The 23029-nt window shown below is 42.4% G+C and overlaps 1 protein-coding gene across 2 annotated transcripts in view; it reads right to left on the reverse strand.

Annotated features, from left to right (window-relative positions):
* The window catches only part of EEF2KMT (eukaryotic elongation factor 2 lysine methyltransferase), a 181357-nt gene that overhangs the window by 39034 nt on the left and 119294 nt on the right, over positions 1 to 23029 (reverse strand). For both annotated transcript variants that reach the window (XM_069210581.1, XM_069210580.1), the window contains 3 exons: positions 14798 to 14931; positions 13773 to 14080; positions 3865 to 4014 (listed from right to left, as the gene is read on the reverse strand). In XM_069210581.1, coding sequence (XP_069066682.1) covers positions 3865 to 4014; positions 13773 to 14080; positions 14798 to 14931 — 592 coding nt within the window. The remainder of the gene's footprint in view (positions 1 to 3864; positions 4015 to 13772; positions 14081 to 14797; positions 14932 to 23029) is intronic.

A 23029-nucleotide genomic window follows, 5' to 3' on the forward strand; every position in this document is an offset into this window, starting at 1 on the left:
TAAACACTAATTTTAATTAAAAACTCCTGCCAATCAATACTGACTTTCTGATTTACTAAATAATCGACAATATTACATCAGACTAGCAACTATAAACAGTAATTTTATGTCATAATGTGGTTACATAATGATTGTACTATAAAATTGTAAATCATAGATTGAATGTTGGATACTCATTTTGCTTTTCTCTCCGTTTTCATATATTTTTCTTTGCCTCAATAATTTTGTATGATACGTATACATGGGGAATGTGTAGTAGGATTCTTATACTGTCTGTGATAATTGTCAGTCTTGTCCTGAGCTGTTGGTAATGTCTATGATTGGTCAGTTGGTTGGACACATATTTCGATTATTTGTGCATTTTTTTCACATTTGTATATGTTTAAATATTCAAATTTGAATGACTTTTATTTAGCCATGGGATATATCAGTGTTTGACAGCGTCACACACAAATTAGTTACTATGTGGGAAGCGGCAAACATTTTCATTCCAGTTATACAATTATGAAGATAGCAGGGTGCAAAACCTCACAGTATCTTTAAGGATCTGCAAAAAAGGAGCAATAACATGAAGGTGCAGTTCTCAGATCGTGGGTCAAAATATATAGCATTGTGAGAAGAGACGATAATCAATAGTGTCCATGACAGGAAGCCAACCCAAAGGGCAAAACAATATACACAATAGGGCATCAGAGCCACAGTCTTGAAAGATACAGATGGCCAGCTCCTAACACACATCCAGCAATGTAGGAAAACTAATCAGAGGTCTCATGCAGTGAGCTACTACTCCAAGTGTAGCGATGCATAAAGGACAATGGAATTTAGTGAACAACTGCCATTAAAGTTAACATTTTAAGGGGGTAATTGGGTAACCATTATTCCAGACCTGAATCAGAGCAAAGTAGTGTAGTGCAATCGTGGTGATTCCACTCACTATAGGACAGGCTGCAGTATGCGGGGTATGTTTGCAGTATGTGACTTGTACCAGTCCAGTAGCCCTCAGCCCAGTGGTAGATGGTGATCATTGAAAGTGGTGTGATGTCAGATCCATTGCTAGTCATGCACCACCATTCACCGTCACATACACAAGCAGACAGAAAAACACACATTGACACACTCATTCACTAATGCGCACCCACAAACAAGAAAGTGCACATATCCATGCACAGACACTCAGACAAAGGCAGAGATCAGGCTTGGGGCTCACAGTAAAGGCATGGAGAAAATAATGGAGAGGTAAGGTCAGAGAAGGATAGCAGACGTGCGGGTAAAGTTGCACACAGGAAGCAACAGCTGAATTGGACTCTGTATCTCCCAGGTCCTGCATCCTCCTCCCATTGGCTGACTGGATGGGAGGCTTCAGCACAATGGCTTAGAGCAAGCTGATCACTTAAACTAAGCTATAACACCATTTCTACTTTTGGCACTGTATGCTTGCCCAACATTTAAATTGCACATCTAGCATGCCGAGTAAGTCTCTAGACTACTCTTCTGCTGTTTTGTTGCTGACTAGGCAGTGAGAGAGCTTCCCTTGTCCCACGTCAGGTGAGACACTGCCCCTGCTTTAGTCCCATGTTGGGCATCAACTGGAACAAAAACAAGCCGATGGATGGAATACTTGAATTAATAACAGCCACTGGCAATCCAGCAGGCCGCTTTCCAGTTGGAAAAGTTACTTACCTTCAGCAATGCTTTAACTGGTAAAGAGTATGGGCCTAATTAGGAGTTTGGCAGACGGGAAGACCCATCTGCTGAACTTCCGACAGGGAAGTTGCCGCCACACTGGCTACCATCCCGCAGGACCCAATAAGACTTTCCTGTTCGACTGAGTGGCGAAAACCGGGGTTTCCACTAGTCAGCATAGCGGGAAAGTGGCAGCAGCATTGTCTCTGGCTCTTAATTAGGCCAACGGCAATGCTGTCGTCTGCAGGGTGCAACTGTAGTGATCGCCGGGGTCTTAATGTGGCAATCGGACCGCCAAAGCAGCGGCGGTCCTGACTGTCACCACAAGGCTGGCGGTCTCAAGACTTCCAGCCTCGTAATGAGACCCTATATGTAGCCGCAGATTCTTTACCTTTGAATTTTCCCCAGGTGTCAGACTGGATGCAGAAGACTTTCGTGGGCAGTACACCTATATGCTGTTAGGTGACTTTGATCGGCTCTGGGTCTGTCGTCGACATCGTCCACACCAGATATGATGTTGCAACCCTTGACAGTGGCTTCAGATTCCTTACCTCCAAAGGTAAGGAATCTTCAGCTAGAAGACTCTCTCAGGTTATTGTTTTTCACCTGTTTTGCCACTCTAGACTAAGTCAAACCTTATGCAAATCGGTACAGACCCTGTTCTCATGGAAACAGTGTATCCCGAATCTTGGTCATCACATCCCTCCACCATGCAGCCCACTGCTTTTTTTCAGTTGGGCCCCCTCCAGAAGGTACCACAAGCAACCCCAGACCGCTTTCGCCCTACTTAGGTCTCGTCAGTGAGGTGTAATTTGAGTCCTATGGTGAGCACATACCACACATCTGTGCATGCACTCGACTTAGGACATGAACTACAACAACAAACAGTAGATGATGAAATGCTTGAATAAGTCTTAGCCACTGGCAATCGCTCGGGCCCCATTCTAGTCCATCATTTTACACCTACCATGTCACTATAGACAAAAGCCGGCTTTATGCAAAACAGAACCAGTCCTGCTCCTGATTGGAACAGCCTTTCCGGAACTTCCATTCGAGCACCCCATCAGAACGGACCTCAAGGAACTCCAGACTGGTTTCTCCCTCACAGAGGCTCCTCAGTAGGGGTGTAGTCTGAGTCCTATGGCACAGTGAGCACAGGATCCATGTTTGTGCACTTCTGCAGCACTTAGGGTATCAGCACGGTTAAAGTGGCATGGTGGACAAAAAAGGATGGAGTTGAATGTGCCAGAGTGATTGCAAGAGGCTGAGATTAATTCAAACAATACATCCATCACCTTGTTGTTGTTTCAGTACCATACTGATAAATACCACCTTATGTCAACACCAGAATCCAAGCATTAAATCAGTCCTGTATGAAGAGTCCAGTGTTTCTGCCACTTATACATGTCTCTCTCTGTGTCGCAGTTTGCAGCAGGGCAGGGAGGGCACTGTCTGTCAAACACATGGGTTGTAGGTTGCAGCCGTGACTTGAGTGTGCTATACTATGACCAAACAGTGGATACTACTGTAGAGCACTTGAAGAACAGATTTTAATTAATATAGTGGCACCTGCATCCACAGGTATAGCAGGATCTCACAGAATCTTCTCGGGTGCTGCCATCTGTGCTGAGTCCAAGGCCTGCATCTTCCGTCCTGACTCCGCAATTATTCCGTGTAGGTATTTCAATGAAACTGTTAACTTTTTATAGCCACATAGCGCGCTTCCCATCCTTGAGCAATCTGCACTCAACTCTGCAAGATTAAACTTGAGAGGCATTTTTCTTTAGGAAGGATTTCATGATGTGTTTTCAAAGCAAAAATTATAAGCAATCCAAAACATCCTTTTTTCTGTGGCTGCACGTAAGACCAGTTTGTACGTGCTGATGAGGGGCAGTACATACTAGTACCAATAGACAGTTCGGAATATGATTATAAAATTGAGCGAAATATTAACTTTATATCCTCCTTTGTTTGCTTCGAAAGACGAAATCATATTGATTGTTGTTGGACGGCAGAATCTGTTGCTCCATGCCATTGCTTTCTGTTAGAAAAAAATTATCTTCTGTCTTTATCAGTATCACATTAACTAATAATAGTGTAAATTATGTAATGTTTTATATGTGTATTAGCAATCGTGTGTGTACACTCCAATACAATTAAATAAAAAATCCAGCCACTTACTAAAGTTAGTCTGAAATAAAATGTAGGTTTCAGGATTTCGGATTGTTGAAGCCACATACACATCCGGGGCTTTCTCCCTTGTTCTGCAGTTTAAAAGTGTTTTCAGTACACGGATAAGTGATACAATTATCTCAGGATCATACACTACGTCTGCAACAAAAAATTGAAATTTGTATGTACTCAAACAGAATTCATTCACTATAGAATGTTTCATTCAGTTTTGAATTAATAATCAGAAGAAAACGTATTTAAATGTAATATTTTAAAACTCACATCACACCAGCCTTGGCTAACACAAAAAATAAGAACAATGTAAAATAAGGTCTAGTGATTCTTAGTGTCATATTTTGGCAGAAAGCACAACGCCATAAAATGTGCACATTTAGTTAAAAATCTATAGTCAAGCTTGAGAAACACCGTATCTGTGGGAGCTAAGCTCTTGCCAGGGAGATAAAAGCGTTTATTTTTAGGATTGCTAGATGAGTGCAGAAGATGAATCTGTTATGGTGGGTGCAACATTTGAATGCATAACCTTTTTCCTCATGAGTTTACTTTTTAAATATATACAATCGTGATTTGATGTATTTGGATAGAACCTGTAAACAAACTGCATGCTCCTGTGATCCCATTCTGCTACATATGTGTCCTCCGGCAATCAGTCAAATTCAGAATATAAGGTTTTGTTGTACACCAAATCCACATTAGCTTCAGAAACCTTTCCTGCAGTAAAAACGTTTACCGTGCTAGCTGCCAACTCAGCGTCCTATGCTTAGGCAGGGCATGCCCATTCTCAACAGGAACACAATAAACCCAAACGTGTTTGGCACAGTAAGGTGCAGACTGAATACCCATAGCAGAGTGCGCTTGGAACCCAATTGTGGTCATATTCCTTCCACTTACGGATAACCAATTAGGAAAACCTTGAGTTAATCTGAAGCAATCACTCTGGGCACATTCCATTTAATCAGTTGCTGTCTAAATGTATTAAGATTATTGAACTGACACCTTAAAAGATATATTCCACAAACAGTCCTCTTACTAGAAATTCACTTACTGGGCAACAGCTGCACCTTTTTACCTTGCAATGGCTACACTAGGGCCTTCCACTTGGGCTATAGTAGCAGTTTTTGTGGTACGGTGATCCTTGTTCATAAACACTTCCCAATTCACATTAAGAAAGTTCACAGTGGCGGTGGGGGCAGATTCACTGCAACTGAAGGCTCTTTGGGAGTAACGACCTGGATGTTTATAGCTGTATCTGCCTCACCCTCCCCAGTGCATTTTACCCTGAAGGCCCTCACGGTTTTATTTTGAGAGCCGTCAATGGCTATAACTGTGCTATACCAGTATAACTGTGTTGGTGGAAGATTTCAACTCAGTTATGGATAATGCATGCAGATTTAACACCCATACAAATGGTCCCGATAATTGGTTCTCATTGACGCATGGAGGATTAAACGCCCTGGTTGTGAATTCACACATAACCCATTGCCACACAAATCCTCATTTAAAATTGACTATTTGCTCCTCCCCCCTACAAACACTGTCTGTCTGTCAGAAGTCCATATTCTCTCCAGAGCTTTGATAGATCTTTTTGCAGGCACCTTACCCTATGAACTACAAACAGCTGTGATAATTGTGATCCTGAGGGGTCCCATCTGACTGTGTCTCCTTCCTATCTACATCTCTAATAAACCTAGAAGCAAACATATGGTTGGGATCATACAAAATTTGATCACCTATGACCAACATGGATTAATGCGAGGTTGCAGTGCACACCACTGCGCTTGCACATTCAAAGTCCTATGGCGACTGTAGGTTTAGAAAAGACATCAATTCTCTACACTGGCTCATTATGTTTCAATTGCTGGAACAAATGAACTATAGTCCATTCTTTAGGTGATATCTGCAAATCTTGTATGCTAAACTATGGGCAAAGATTATGGTAAATGGGTCCTGTGTCTTCCCCCTTCAATATATGCTTTTTGCTCTGACTATAGAGGCACCTGCAGAGTGGATCTGGAGCAATGCCTTAATGAGCAGATTTAGAGGGGTGACAGAGGGACAAGACTAAATATCCCCATATGCAGATGAAATTCTTATTTATATTCAGAACCTTTTTTCCCTCGATTTACACACATACTCAAGATCTATTGGGAGCAGGGGGGTGGAATTTAATAAAATATCTACTTGTCCATTGGACAATTGCCTCATAAATCTACTTGTCCTGTAAAAATATCTACTTGTCCCTTTGGTAACATGTAATGTGGTGACAAATTATGGCAGGAATCTCATAATATAGCACTGATAATAGCATCTCAGATTATGCCAGGGATCATAGTATAGTAGGGCTTGAATACTAGCAATTTCTTAATTTTCCACCTTTCCGCAGATCTACCTGCTAGGGCAGGAGGTAGTGGTAAGTAATAGTTCCAAGGTTGGAATGCCTTTTTTAGTCTGTGCAAACCTATCAACTTGCATGTTTTAAGGGTTTTCACTAGCTCTTCTCTAATCATTTACCATACTGAGAAAGGTTGGAAATTTACTCCTGACAATGGTCAGGAGTAAAACTTCTTCCAGGGTTGGGAAAAAGTGGTTAAAGGGAAAGTGAACTTATAAAAGCTCAACAGATTTTCGCACGAGCAAATCTACACCTGAATATTTGCTAAAATACAGTTCACAAATATTTTCTAGGACTACAATTTCCTGGTCTGGTTCTATAAGTTCTTGTGAATTCATAAAATACGCAAATCTGCACTGATGCAAAGACATACACGATGGGTGCACTTTTGTGACACTCTAAGAATTGCCCCCCTAATTAGGTCTGGTGTTAACCAAGACCTTTCGTTTTAGTAAAATTATATTTCTATCAATCTAGTGAGTGGCGTCACTATGACTGATCCTACTTGCAGAACATGCTCCTTCTCAGCGCCTGGAAACACTCACACTTGACAAGTTCTATACTCTACAAATTCATGTTACATTACAATTATCGCAATCTGCTCTTTCACAAGGAACATACCGGCACACAATGTAATTTTGTTCAGTGCCAAGAACTAGTGTGACAATGTGTGCTTACTCTAACCAAAAAATATTTTTGCTAATATTTGTTACAATGGTGACGGCCCAGCAGGTCCCACAACAATAAAGTTCTACAAATCCATGTCAAAACAGACACACAATGACAAAACCAAAAGACTGACCACCAATGTTGGACCTGTTGACTTTACCAGAGCTTGTTTACATTCATGTTTCCCATGATCTTGTTGAAACTGGTTACACTGACGTTCCATTATGAATATTTTTTGCATGCATAAACACATTTTACTAAATGATGCTTCAAATAAATTGTACCCACGTTTCACAGTAGTTTAGCAAAACGTTTTTTCCGAGTTGTGTTCTTTGTGAACATTTTATTTTGAATGCAAAAAATAAGCAATTTTCCATTCAAGCTTCTACAAAAACTTGCCTCTGATCAGACAGCATTCTGGGAGCATTATGCACAGCCTCATATCTTAAACTTTGCAAACATGTGTACATGTTTTTTTACAGCAACCACTGTCAGTAGTGCAGCCCGAGCTTACAACATTTATTTAGAATGCTGACCCTAACAATGAGACTGTGCAATAATGAACCTTAAATACAATTTCAAACAGGACTGGATTGACATATGTACATATTATCTCAACTGCAGACACTTCCTTTCCCTGTGCTTTAATGTGGTATTGTATATTGGCAGCCAAAGGGGTTGTGCTGCAAGGGGTTAGGCCTACTTGTCCCAAGGTAAAAAAAAAAAAAAACTTGAAAACTTGTTTTCCTTGACCCCCAACAATATGTCCTGGCTTGGCAGTTCGGGCTGGACTGTTCCCATGAGGAACAGGGTCAAGACTGATTTGCATATGGCTGGGTCCAACCTGGGGTGGCATGGTGAGCAAAAGAACGATGGATTAAACCCAGATCTGTGACTAGGGGTGAGTGTTTGCATTGTTCAGCACTCCGTCCATCATCCTTTTGTGTTGCTAAAGTTGCCCTAAGTGGGAAGGGTATGCCGAGACGTGGGTCCCTTGCTCACTGTGCCACTGGATTCAAGCTAGCCTGGCTGATGAAGGGTGAAACCCTGAAACTGGTCCCAGGATGCTTGTTTCCAGTCCAGGGAGGACCTGGCTTGGCAGTTTGGGCTGGACAGTTCCCATGAGGAACAGGGTAAAGACTGATTTGCATATGGCTGGGTCCAACCTGGGGTGGCATGGTGAGCAAAAGAACGATGGATTAAACCCAGATCTGTGACTGGGGTGAGTGTTTGCATTGTTCAGCACTTCGTCCATCATCCTTTTGTGTTGCTAAAGGGTATGCCCAGACGTGGGTCCCTTGCTCACTGTGCCACTGGATTCAAGCTAACCTTGGCTGATGAAGGTTGAAAACCTGAAACCGGTCCCAGGATGCTTGTTTCCGGTCCAGGGAGGACCAGGTTTGGCAGTTCGGGCTGGCATGGTGAGCAAAAGAACAATGGATTAAACCCAGATCTGTGACTGGGGGTGAGTGTTTGCATTGTTCAGCACTCCGTCCATCATCCTTTTGTGTTGATATAGAAGTTAGGACACATACTACCGTTCATATTCAAGTGGCCGTATAACTTAATCTCAAATTGGCCATCAAACCAGTCCTCACCACCATATTCAGTGACACCTTCCTCAAGTGGAGTGCTGTTGAGCCACCACCCATCTTATAAAGTCCCTCTGCTACAACACAAAGTCAGAAAGCCAAGGAGATTTCATATACTTTATCGTTAATCTCTTAATGAATTATAAAACTGACAGTTTAAGTTTGGTTATTCCTTTCTCTTTTTCTATTTTAGGGCACTTTCCCATATATTTAGCAACTTCGCTAGAAGATACCAGTACTAGTGAGGTCGAGGTAATATATTACTGATATGTGTGTAGTGTACAATCGGTTTTGGATTGAAATTGCCGACTTTTCGTAAGCTTGGTCCAAACGGTTCTAAAGTTTCTATCAGTAGGGTGAATAGGTATGTTCATATATTAGGTCAATGTGTCCATATAAACAAAAGTAGAAAATAGCCAGAAACAGCTTGGACAATTTGCCACTACATGTGAATTCATTTTGCTTACTATGCTAAGCGTACCTGACGCATGCTCTCTTTTAGGTATTTAAAATGGATCAGACTCAAAAGTGCAGTTTGAGAGACCTCCAATTATACTGACATGCTATTTTTGGCTTCTTGTTCTGTTACTTTACCTCGGTTTTCACCCCATTTTCCCTACATATTCACATCTCTTAGCCTAAAAGAGGGCCATCATGATTTGCATGTATAACCTTCCCATAGGAGCCTTAATTTGTGATATTGTTATTGATTCTGTAACTCAGTCCAGCAATTTGAGCCTGTCGAGATACGCAAGTGGCTAACCCCAAAGTATCACAAAAAGTTAAAAACACATTTCCCCTATGATATACATCCCCAACTGCTGTGCAGTCCTTCGCATGGCAGCAGAAACAATATAGGAACTACTGTAAGAGACTATCAACTCAGTAAAGCATAGGCTGAAAGCTCGTTCAAACTTCTGAGCCAACTTTCAGTAACCAGTTTCAGCATTACCCGAAACTGCTAATGCACTGTGGGCAAGACATACACCTCTGTGACACAACTACTCTCCACATCAATAGAAGTGGAAACAGAACACCAAAAACAATGGATGACCAAAGCTCTACTAACAGGCTCTTCTTATTCATTGAGTATGTCTTTCTCATTTGCCTCTAGGTATTGAAATGATCCGCTTGGCACCCAGAAATCTCACACTGAAAAACCTTTTATTAGATGCTCAATTAGAGGAATGGCATGTGTGTAAGCAGAATACACCTCAATCTCAACGGAATTCCATATTCCATAAATACCTCCACTATTGCTGAAAATGAGATCAGAAGTTTTTTGACATGTCATACGATGTCTTCTGCGTAGACCAAGATAATGAGAAATATCAGTTGCTACTATTAATCAATTATATATCTTTTCTGTTCCTAAAGGGCTATTGGCTCCATTACCAGAATGCAGACCAGTTGTGATAGCTGTGCCCTCTTTCTGTCTGAATAGGCCAACTTTCCCAGATTACTGTATATGTTTTAATTCCCTTACAAATTCACATGAGGCCTCTTTCCATTGGATGACATATGGACTACATTCATTAGTAGGCAACACCAGCATCACACATTGTCTATTTAAGGGGATTCTTTCAATCAGGGATCAAGATTGCAAAGTTACTTGGAATCCTCTTAACTGTGTCGAATACAAAAGTAAGTCTGCGCACATTTAGGGAGGTTTGCAATTCATGACAAATATAGCTTGGTCATCAAATTAAGTCCCGGGGACTGAACTGTGTTCAAACCACTGCTTGCACCACAAGCGCCACCATCATCCTATGATTTTCCTTATAATTTTTGCATCCGCTGTTAGGACAGTAGAACTCTCATACTGCTGACGAGATCTTTCCCTTCTCGACACAATGCAATTAGACACACCTCTCCAATGTGGGTGGCAATGCAAAGCAGTTGGGCTGCCCACAGCATACTTCTAAAAAGAAAATTGAGACTTCTACACCAAAATGCATTGATTAGCTAAATGAACGTTGACATTGCACCAAGAAGAATCAAACATTGGGCCTCTGAATATAAGCTTTCAATGAAGACGGGCTAATGAAATTGTCAGTTATCAAACAGTCTTCAATCTTTCTTCATCCTACAAATGAGCTCTTCAGAAGAGTGTCTGCATCAATCAAGTACACTAGTTTATCAAAATCAATTACACATTGTCATCCAAACAAACAATCTAATATATAACCAAAGCTCCGTTTTTTGGGTAGTTTTTGTTTTTTTCCATCTGTCCAGTTCTCAGACCCCACGATATCAGGGACTCGTTTCCCAATTTTTGCGGGCAAAAAACTATAAAATGGTGGCCAAAAAGTCTCAAAATTTGCTGTATTTTTACGAGAGGCACACAATGTGCATGTCACAAAAGTACTGTGAGCAACCCAGCACCACGCAGTAAGCCCGAACTGCAAAAGAGGGGTGGCAGGGTGATGCAAGAGAGACAGCAGATACCAACATAAAATGTGCTTAGTTACTGGCACCATCTTGACATCTCTTCTCAGAGTGAAATGCAGTTTGCTGGAGGGAGCTATTAATGTGGCTCCTTCACTCTCCTCACATTTTAATGTAAGGTGAGAGGAATTAATTTAACGCTAGTCTGTGCATGAGGTTGGTGCAGGGGAGGACAGGTATGGGGACTAGAAAAAGGTGACAAGGGACATAAGGAAAGAGAAAACTGGAGGGGGGTGTCTGGGGTGGGCACCTGGAAAAGGTGACGGGGAAGAGTGAGTGCAATTTGGTTTTCTTTTCTGCTTCTTGGAGGTCGGCTCAGCCTCCAGGAAGCTTAGAGTGCCGTCACCATGCACAGAAGGAGAGAGAATGAAAACACCTCTCTCCTACTCTCCCGCCCACCCGCCTTTCACTGACCCAGCAGGGTGGCGCACGGTCAATAAAAGGAGGCTTTACCACAGGCTTTTTAAAAAGATTTTTGCAGGATTTTTACAAAAGTCCCAATTTCCCAACTGTTTTGCAAATCATGATATCGCAAATCCTGGAAGGTTTAATTTCTAATTCATGTTTTGTCAAAAACAAATTGGTTGAAACTCGTTCTCTCATTTATTTAACTAATCAATGTAGGCTCATACTTGGATGTTCCAATAAAGTTTAGCGCTATTACATACATTTTGTATGGGAAATTGTCTTGCTAGGGAGACTAGAATCCAGACTTGAGCTTGTTCAGTTTTGTTTTTCAGTGTTCCACAGAGCAGTCGGCCTTTAGTCCAAAAAGCTGCTCACCATCGAAGGGTATGTCCACAAGTGAGACCTGGAACCTCTAGAGAAGCCAGTGGAAAGCATCCACTTGTGCAGACACAATGTGACAGCTGTACCCATGGACCATGCAATAGCATCCGAAGAATCCATTCTGCACTTCAGCATCTGTTTGGATGCACACAGCCAGTCACGGAAACGATCCATTAAAGTTTTTGTAACGTGGCCTGGCAAGCTGATCACTCAGTCCCAAGGCTTCAGCGGCATTCCGTACCAGTTTTGTACATGGAGAAACTTTTTCTGAAGCACAGGCATTGGAGCAATGGATTCCCTAGTCTGGTGAAATATTAAGTCCACTCATATTTTGTGAGGCCAGGTATAAGACAGAATCTGTATTATAGAGGAGAAGTATGTTATTAACTTATCAATTGTCATCTTCTAAGCAGCATAGTCACTATGAGACACTACGAGGGCATTTGGGCAAATATGAGCCCCAGGAAGATATTCTGCCCAGAGAGCAATGATGAAGTTTGCCTCGAGAACCTGTTTCCCCGCAGAAATTATTTCATCTGCTGTTGATGATGTGGAAGACGCAGCAGTGGTAGAATCTGTGGGTGACAGCCACATCCTCACCAAAGCAGGCTTCAACCAATTAGGGGTCAGCCCCTAGAGGTTCCAGAGTCACCAAATCCGCACAAATATGCTCCCCTGGGAGGTGGCCAAGAAGGTAAAAGAGGCATCATGAGCACATCCAGCATTGTTAGTCAGAAAACCTCGAATTTCAGTGAGACAATGCACCTGGAAACTACATTCTCATCTTTTTCACTGTTGGGATCTGATCCAACGAGGAACAGTCTGAAATCAGCTAATGGCACCAAGAGTCTTAATGGCCCTGGGAGCAGCAGTGGTTCCTCAGTGAAGACGACAAGTTCACCTTCCTATAGCTTTTTTTAATTGGAAGATCTCTTGGGGAACCTTTCGAATAATAGGTGACTTTGTTAGAGGTCACTTTGGTCTCTGTGTAAGTCGTATCCGAAAACAGCACGGCTTCACGCTCCTTGATGGGCTGTGGATGCATGGAGGCACAAGAATCGCAGGCCACCATTTTGTGTTCTGCTCCCACATACCACATTTTTTTTGTCAGATGGGGACATCTTCTTGGAGCACCTGCAACAAGTCATAAACCCTGAATCATTTGTAAGAGACATCTGCCTTAGTAGTCCTTGCAATGCTGAGGAATATCTTTGGTGAGACACCAAGAGTGAGCTTAAGACCCACATCGATGAGGTGTGGAAAATACAGCAACTCACATCTGTCTATCTGTTTCCACCTAATATAGTCTGGTGTTATACTGTCCAACTGCAAAATCGTAGCTAAAGCCACATGAGGAGAGGTATTGCTGGAAAAAGCTTTTCTGGACCAGTATAAAGTATGGAACGATAATTCATAATATGAAGAAACTGGGAAGATGTATTTATCAGAAGTGCTTAAGTTTACAGTTAGTGATGTCCTTTGCTATCTTTCCTGGACATTATTATACTGATAAGAATTAAGAATTCCCTATGTGGAGTATTGTTATATAGTCCAGGGCTACTCGAACTGTGCAATACAGCAGCTGTGCCATTTTCCGCTCAAGTAAGGATTGACTGTACTTTTTATATAGTCCACAATGTAGCATACATTTGCAAATGTGAAAAAAACCTGTTTCTATCTGCAACAGTCAAAAGTTACCAAACAAATCAGCACGTGGATCCACAGAGTGGCATACCCTTTGTAAAGTTTAACAAACCATCTTTATGCCTCTAATTGCTATCTATCCGGTGATAAACTGTACAGAATGAACCGTTGATCAGATAACAATAATGTGTGCTAAAAAGACAAAATAATATCTTAATATTATCACTGAAGGTTGTGCATTATAATAAAAATATACTGTGTTTCCACATACTTTAGCCAACCAAGCCACATATTTTGTCCATCCATTACCAGATAAAATGCCAGTGTCCCTGCATAAGTGTTGTCAAATGTAATTGCTTACATACCTGCTGCAATGACAACTTCAACCTGGAGTTGCGAGAGTTGTGCCTCTGTAACAGTTTCCCAATCAAGCTCCAAGACTTTTATTTCTGACCTCAGTTTATGATGTAAGTCTCCGCCAACGGCAAAAAAGTTCTCTTTAGTGCATGGATCGTTTTCGGAGCCCACATGAAATCCGTTCAGCTGGATGTTGTTGGAAAGCTGCTTCAGTACATGTTGGTGGTAATCACTGAATATAAACCTCTTGGGATGAGAGGTCTTGCAAACTGTAAGCCCAGCCAGGCCAGTCCCACTTCCCAGTTCCAAAACTGTCCTAAAGTGAAATCAAAGCAAGCAGGAGTTAATACGCTAGTTATTTCGGTACTGAACATAACTTCTCAACCTATCTACTTTAAAAAACCCTTCGATTTAATCTACAGACCAACACTGGTGTAGACTTTAGAGTGTATGAAGTAGATGGAAGGCAACAATTATGAACTTCATCAGAATATTACAACAACTGGCTACCGTGGATATAAATGGACACTGATGAAATTAGTCTATATTCAGCAGAGATTATGTCAGAACTACGCAACGGACCTGCTTAATATCTTATTTACAAACGTTGTTTTTCCAATGAGCCCAAACAGGCATACAAATTGTACGAAATAGACACACCCCAAATCTGCAGGAAATATTCACACAAGCATGCAACTACAAAAAATCAGAACCCAAAGGAAATAGAAAAAAAAAACATTACTCATTTAAGGCATCGACTTTGTAAATATTAAGCAATGGAGTTGTATTGCTTTGGGTAGGGCTGTAAGTATAAACAACTTGCTCTACAAGATGAGATTAAAACCAGTGAATCCGGTAACATGCAATTTTTTGCCAAGTGTACATTAATTAACTCACTGAGCTATGGCGAAAGGTATAAATTCACTTTCATATTACACCCAATGGTAATTGTGGCTTGAATCCAAATAACTGCACACACTGATACATTTAGGATCTTTCCTGAAATTACATAAGCCACTTTTACTTAAATTACCTATTGTTGAAAAGGTCAGGCTCTTGCATTGCCCACTGTCCAAGATACAGAGCAGCCTCCCATGTGACCAGACCAGTGGTTCCCTCCGAGATGATAGCCACGTTTTCAGAAAGAGTAATGGTTTCACCAGTGGGCTGAAGCCAGAAAAACAGGAAAACAATACATTGTCAAGACAGAGGCAATCTATGTTGGATGACCACAGACTAAAGATTATCAAAAAATAAAATTCAGAAGTCAGAGAAAAATCTGACTCAAATTACACTAATATAAGTCACTGAAATGTATCTTCATCTGCACATCACAGTTTTTTTTATTATTAGCTCAACCATCAAACAACTCTTGAGACCTCAAAGAATTCTTGACAAAACTGAAACATGTGTAACATTTAAGGACATGTTTATATTTAAAATATTGATGCGTTTTATAAAGAAAAGAGCAATCAACACTTGTGTGATTCTGGTTCAACTGAACCTTCAAACTCTCCAATATTGGCCTGAATATTACTCATGGATGGATGCATTAGCTAGCTGTATTTGAAGTTGACCGAAACAAAGGTATATTCCATATTCTCAAAAGCTCTTCCCTAAAAAGGACAAGGATTGTCTCATTGCCCTTCTTTGGACAATCCCTTGACCACACTTAAATGAATGTCAGAAGAAATGTAAAATTACATTTTGACAATGGTTTATTGCTTCAGGGTATTCTTATATATCTACAAATACTTTCCCCCTTGGCTTAATGAGCTCCAACAACTTAGCAAGAACGTCTACCTGAACTTATACATTTATAAGGGCCACATTATGCATTGTGTGGAGTGGTATCTGAGCAGGAATGGTCCAGGGCTGTCATTTTGGTAAGTTTGGGACCTGGTACCTCATAACCACCGGTAGCAGAGGTGGAGATACTGTCCAGGATTCGTATCCCCAACTCAGTTATCTCTCCCTACAGATATCGGCCATTTTGTAATGATGGTCTGAATTTGTGAGCATTCTGAAAAAGTATGCATAATCTTCTAAACCTACCCAAGCAAGATATAATTGGAGGAAAGTGCCAACCATCCCGAATCTCGTAACAGCTTTTCTCCCCATAAAACAGGTTTGAGATATTTTTCCATCAAGGACCCTGTTGCAAAAGAATACTGCCTTTTATTAAATGAGCGCCTCTCATGTTTTAATGCAAAGGCACATACACCATGCAGAATTACTGTCTTTTCTGACATTTCCATTGAATCTTTCCTTCCGTTCTCCTACTGATCAGCACAGGTGGAGGTATGTAAACAGAGAGACTAATAATACTTTTCCAGAAGAAGGAAAATGAAACGTTCATGACGTCCTTCTAAAATCAACACCAATGTGTTTATGCTCCATTTCCTCGAGATTAGTTCCATCTCACCAAAGTCAAGACCATCTCCCAGAAGTGGGACTTCGCATTTGGATTTTGTCTCCTCCACTGAAGAGGTAAATATTTGGCACTTTGAGGGAGGACATCGCAGCCCTTAAACAGGCAATGGTGACAGATATTAAAGACATCAAAAGAGAACTGGAAGATCTGGGCCAAAGAGTGGACACTCCGGAACAAACCAGCGACTCAAAGAAAGAGGAGATCAACAGGAACTCCTGGAATTGCGAGACCACAACAAGGAGCAGCAGTACCAGCTGGAAAACCTTAAAAATCAATTGCGATGATCCAATATGTGCATCATGGGAGTTCCACTAGGATGGGATTCTGAGAAACTAGAGGAGTATGCCCTTCGCCTGTTTAGACAAGTGTCCCCTGAACTAGCAGACAAAGAGATTGTGCTGGATCGTATCCACAGGGCAGGTTGCCTAACTAACACACCAGGCATGCCGCAGGACATCTTGACTTGTCTGCACTCGTATAGACATAAAGACCCATCCTGGCAGGTGTGCATGACCAAAATGCCATCACCTTAGAAAGCTTAAAAGTGTGGCTGTTCCATGACTTGTCACCTATTAAGTTGCAGCGCTGCAGGGCACTCCATCCTGCTACAACATTCCTACGGGAGAAAGGGGTCCAGTATAAGTGGGGACACCAGTTCTGCCTCATCTTCGTCTGGAACAAAGAAACGCAACCTGTCCGCACAGTGCAAAAGGCCCAATCTGTTTTGCACTTTGAAGATTCTAATGATGACGGGAACTGGAAACATCCCTCGCGCAGTCCGCCGAGCTCCTCTATTAAACCGCAGAGAGCTCCACGATCAGGGAAAAGACGTCGCCCCAAGCCGACTAGCTCGGAAAGCCGTGCAGAGAGAACGACCTTACTTTGTCAAATCCAGCACTAAAGTAGCACTTTGGATTCAGGCAATGAACAGTGACAAAAGCAAAAACCATTACACTCCCTGAGCTTTTGGACTACCTTAAGCCACCCCCCAATGCAGTCTTGCTGCACCAACTGCATGGTACCATCCAAACTAGCATCACCAGCTACGGAGGTGGAAACGTACGCTCCTGTCGCAGAGGCACACCACCGCCACCAACATGAACCCTGTTTATGTTGTTTGTTCTGCTTCCAAGGGAGGGAGCATCTCAGTTGTACTTCCTTGTATATCCTATTCTGTTCTTTCATGCTTGACACTTCACAACTAGCTGCAAGCATAAAGGGCATTATAGATCACACCACCGTGCCTTGCAGAGGGTACACTAGGGCTATATGTCCCCGCCATGCTGGCTTAATATTCCCCTCTGCTTATGACTCTCCAGTCAAGCGCCTGCCTATACCCTCCCTATTTAAGGTCATGAAATGCAATGTCTGCATTTTTCAGGAAACTCATCTCCTTAAAGCTGATTGGAAACGCTTAAGGTCCCGCTGGTTTGACCATCAATACTTCACCTCTGGTGTGGGCAAGCAGGCATGTACTACTGGCCACGCAGTTTCCGGGTCGGGTCATTCAGACGGTGGCAGAGATACCAGGGACGCTGTAAGCACTTTGCATTGCACTCAACACATACATATTTACGATAGACAATATCAATGCCCCAAATTATCATCAGAAAGCCTTCCTACTAGACGCTATGGACTGGGTGATGCCAATCCCTGATGCAGACACATTACTCGGTCGGGACGTTAATCTAGTCCCAGATGCCATACTGGATAGGTCATCACAGAGGGCTCAGCAGGCAGGAACCTTCTAAGCAGTTAGCCCTCAGTGGCTACAGGATATGGGTTTGGTGGATGTATGTCATCTGCGTCACCCAACAGTGAATGATTAGACATTCTTTCCTGCAACCCACCAAATGTATGCCAGAATAGACAATTTTTCCACCTCACCCCACTTTATGGCGACTGCCACAGCTGTAGACATAGGGGTAGTCGCACTCTCTGACCACGCATCCATTTCCATTAAATTGTGCATACCCAATAGTGCGCCCCAGGCCTGCAATTGGCGTCTTAATCATAAACTGCTCACCTATGACTCCACTATGACAGATATTGCTGACACCATCCGATTCTTACTTGACACCAACAGTACACCGGACACCCCAATCGAATTGCTGTGGGACAAGCTTAAAGCTGTAGTAAGGGGACATTTAATTTCCCTTGCAGCCAAATTGAATAAAATAGAAATGATAAGCGACTCCAATTGCAAAGGTGGGTAAAGCAATTAGAGAAGGCGCAAAGCAGTATGGCTCTCATAAAGTGCGACACCAACTGACACACGCCCGCAAGGAGCTCAAGCCCTAGACATTGACAAGTCAGAATACGCCCTACTGCGCACTAAACAAAAATTCAATGTAGGGGATAATAAAGTGGGATGACTACTAGCACACCACCTTTGCCCACAAGTGCATCAGCATAGAATAGTAGAGCTAGAGGGTGCACAGGGGGTTGGCTGTACCAGGACACATACATAATGCAAGAGTTCGGGTGGTTCTATACAGCACTCTACCCAGCTGATGTACTACTACCAGAAGTCGCAGTCACATATTTGGCTCAGGCTCCCATGGAGCACATTCCAGTTGCTGATGCGGCACATTTGGATAGGGCTAACCATCCCAATCAGGTGATAAGTGCCATCGCCTGCCTGCAATCAGGCAAGGCACCCAGCAAGGATGTCTACATTTAAGACTTTTACAATTTATTTGCAGCCACTTTGCTCCTATACTACCTTGTCTTTCTAATTCTTTTTGCAAGACCGGATCTCTGACAGACATCATGCAAAAGGCCATCATTACGGTACTTCCCAAACCCGGGAAAGACCCGGTGTCCTGTGCCTGCTATCGTCCTATTTCATAGTTAAATGTGGATGCTAAAATCTTCACTAGTATACAGGCAGCACGTCTTGCTCCCTATGTGCAGAGATAGATAGACCCAGATCAGGCTGGTTTGTCTCCAAAAGGAACTGTAGCGATTAACACCAAATGTGTCTGCCATTTGATCAATAAAATCCATTGATCCCGCACATGTGCTCTTTTCCTCTTGGGCCAATGCTAAAAAGGCCTTAGACTGCGTACACTGGCCTTATGTTCAACTAGTGTTGGACAAGGTCGGGCTTGGTACCCAATTTCGAAGCTAGATATGGTCAGTCATATGAACCCTACAGCAAGAGTCAGGGTTGACGGGCAGTTCTTGCAGTCTTTCCCTATCGGTTGCAGTACCTGGCAGGGTTACCCCCGCCGTCACTCCTCTTTGCGCCTTACATGGAATCCTCTGCAGAGAGAGTGCACAGACATCCTCAGGTGACAGGACTTCATATGGGAGGTTGGGCCCATAAGTTGGCTCTTTATGCCGATGATGTGATGATAGTGTTGTTGAAACCGTTCACATCTCTGCCCCGCCTCCCATCCCACCCCCACGATGAAAGAACTAAAGGTATTTGGAGAAGTCTTAGCCTTTAAAGTTAACCTGCAAAAATCACAAGGTCTTAATCTCACGCTCCCCCCTGCTGACCAATCCCGGCTAGGACAACTATTTCCTTTAGCTTGGGCCTCCCAGGGGATCACTTACTTGGGCTTACAAATACACCACACTTTGGAACGTATGGCCGAACGCAACTATGCTGGGCTATTTGCAGTGGCCAGATCAGATCTACATACTCGGCAGGGGTATGTTCTTTCATGGCCGGGGAGACTGGCCGCAGACAAATTACCTTGTTACCTAGGATATTATACATAATGCAGCCGATACCACTACAGCTCCCACCTCAATTGCTTGCTAAAATCCAACGTCTGATCGAAAGCTATATCTGAACAGGGAAGAAAGCCAGCATGGCAAAGAAGCAGGCATATCTACCAATGGCGGAGGGAGGTTTGGGTATTCCACACCTGGTACTCTATTATCAAGTAGCCCGACTCCAATACTTAGTACAGTAGGCTCAGCCTCGGTCTGATAAGCATTGGTATTTCATTAATGAGGCAATTGCCAGGATCAACATATGAAAGATACCTTGGCTGCCCAAACTGCACAGCCATCTGGGGTATATATCTCACCTACAGTTAGGGTGATGATGGGAGTGTGGGATAAGGTACAAACGACCCAGAAACTCTATACTTGCATCTCACCGCAAACACCAATTCTTGGGAAACCCTGACTTCTCCCCTGCTCTGGACGGGACTGCATCCTCGATCTTGCAAGAAACCAACTGCAAACAAATAGGCGACTTATTTGGCCATGATGGTATAATGGGTTTGCCCAAGTTCAGGCCACTTATGGCATCCTCCAAAACGCATAGTGGCAATATCTTGGAATCAAACACTGGGTTACGTAGCCTCTTATAAAACCCTGTGCTAGCCGCACACTCACGTCTTTTAAACAGGGGCTCCTTACCTATGACACTGATCGCAGACTCTTGCCTAATATATACACTTTCCTTAGCGCCCCAATGGCCCCCACCAAATCCCCGGAACAGCGAGGATGGGAACTAGAGTGTGAACGCATTTCCACCCTTAGGGAGTGGAAAGATATTCTGCATCACGCACGCACATCTGCTAGCAGTGTCTCAGGCAAATAAACTTTACTCAAAATTGTACACTACTGGTATTACACTCCGGCCAGAACAATTAAATGAAAGCCAGAGGGAGGGATGAATCGCTGGCAGCAATTCAGTCAGACTGGCACACTGACACATTCTTTGGCACTGCCCCAAACTTCAACACTACTAGTCCGACGTTTTGGCTGATATAAACGAAATGTGTGACACAGACATCCCCAGATTCCCTAGTTATAGTCTGTTAGGACTATCCAATGCACTGACTTACCCCCCCTGTGGTCTACAAGGTGCTGCGTTAGTACCCTTGCCCTTTGTGCAGTGAAGCAGGCTAGATCATCTAAGTGGGGCTCTGATAGCATCCCATCACGTTTGGAATGGCTACATAGTCTTTGGGGGCTGCAGGGCATGGAGAAGTTGACTGCAGTGGTGGAATGCAGACTGCCGCAATTTGACAAAATGTGAGGACGATGTATTTAGATCCTTTTCCCAAGAATTCAAGGAACTTTCAAGTCCAACGTACCTGCGAGTACTTCGCCTGACACAGGCGCATTTAGATAACACCTCAGAGAAGCGGTCATGAACTAACTGATATCACTTTCTTATACCTTGCATCTTTGGTCTCGTATAATATAGTGACTTTTTGAGCATTCCACATGTTCCTCCCTTTCACTGTTTTTCCCTGTCTCTTATGCTTTTCTATGTCCTACCCATCCATTTCTCCCTATTGTCTATTTACCATCCTGACTGTACCTCACTGGCCTACAGATGTAGGTGGGTTATTCTGTAATGTTTTTCTCTTTTCAAAACAATAAAACAGATTTAAACCAAAAAAAAATAAAAAAGTTGTAAAATTTAAAGTGAATTGTCACCTTTTATAGTCTTGAAAAAGTCCTCTTGAGGGACAAGACACTTGTTGGTTGTCTAAAAATGCACAAAGGACTTTTCTGACGACTGGCTTATGAACAAATATTTTACTTTTTATGACGTGATGATACTGAATAGCTATATAAAAAATTACTCCTACCTTCTATGTATAAACAAACCTTTTTGCTGTGCTTTCTTTATGTACTGCCAATTTTGACAAAGATCTGCAGCCATTTTAATTAACACTACTGACAGCGAGGTCGCGCAGGAGAAAATATTCTTGCTGTACCTACTAAAAGTGTTTGAAACATTGAGAAATAGTATTACTGAATACCAGTAATAGTACAGCGTGAATCATATTGTCAGGAGCTAAAGCAGGAAGTTTTTTTAAATACATTAGTGGTGCGTTAATATGCATAGTCGTTAACTTTGAAGCGATTACACAATTTGGTATTTGCAAACTATTATAGTGGTAGTAGTGGATCAATTGTTGCTGCACACCAACAAGTTGCAATATTCTATATTTCTCAAAGTCGCAAGAAGTTTTATTAGGTACAACAAGGACACTTTATTAAAGCATCATCCATCAGCACAGGTTTTTTTGGTGTACATATGGACATCCAACACATGTATTGCTCTTCAAGACAGGGATGTGGAATTCCTATTGCCCGACGCCCGGGACATCTTGTTTGGGGTCAAGGGCAACAGGTTTTTATGTTTACTTTGTCCTTGGGACAAGTAGGCCCAACCCTATGCAGCACAAACCCTTTGGCTGCCTGTTTACAGAGATTGGAACTCTCTGCAGTTGAGGTAATGTGTTTCCAAAAGATAATGCTGTTCGAACTTGTATTTATGGTTCATTATTTGAAAGCCTTCATTATTAGGGTGAGTGCTGTAAATAAATGTTTTAAGGTCACACTTCACTACTGACGTTGGTTCCAGTACAAAAAAAAAACGTGTATACACATGTTTGAAAAGTTTAGGCTATGAGGCTAAGTATAATGCCCCCAGAATGTTCTCTGATTAGATGCAAATGAAGTGTCATTTAGTAAAATGTGTTGATGCACGCTAGTATTTCCCAAAAATATTTATAATGGAAAATCAGTGTAACCATTTTCAACACGATTATGGGAAGCATGAAAATAAACAAACACTGACAAAGCCAACTGATCTGACATATTTTTATAAGTCTTTTAGTTTCATCAATGCGTGTCTTGTTTTGACATGGCTTTTGTAACACTTTATTGTTGTGGGAGCTACCAGGCCCTCAACATTGTAACAAACACTGGCAAAAAAAAACCCCCAAAGTTTTTGAACTCTAAAAGCACACGTTGCCACCAGCGGCATAACAAAGGCCCCGCAGCCGCCCTTCAGGGGGCCCCTTCAGCACAGCACCTTCACTGAGTGAGTCTGGAGAGGGG

This window comes from Pleurodeles waltl, chromosome 10 (genome assembly GCF_031143425.1).
Source record: "Pleurodeles waltl isolate 20211129_DDA chromosome 10, aPleWal1.hap1.20221129, whole genome shotgun sequence".
NCBI lineage: Eukaryota > Metazoa > Chordata > Amphibia > Caudata > Salamandridae > Pleurodeles > Pleurodeles waltl.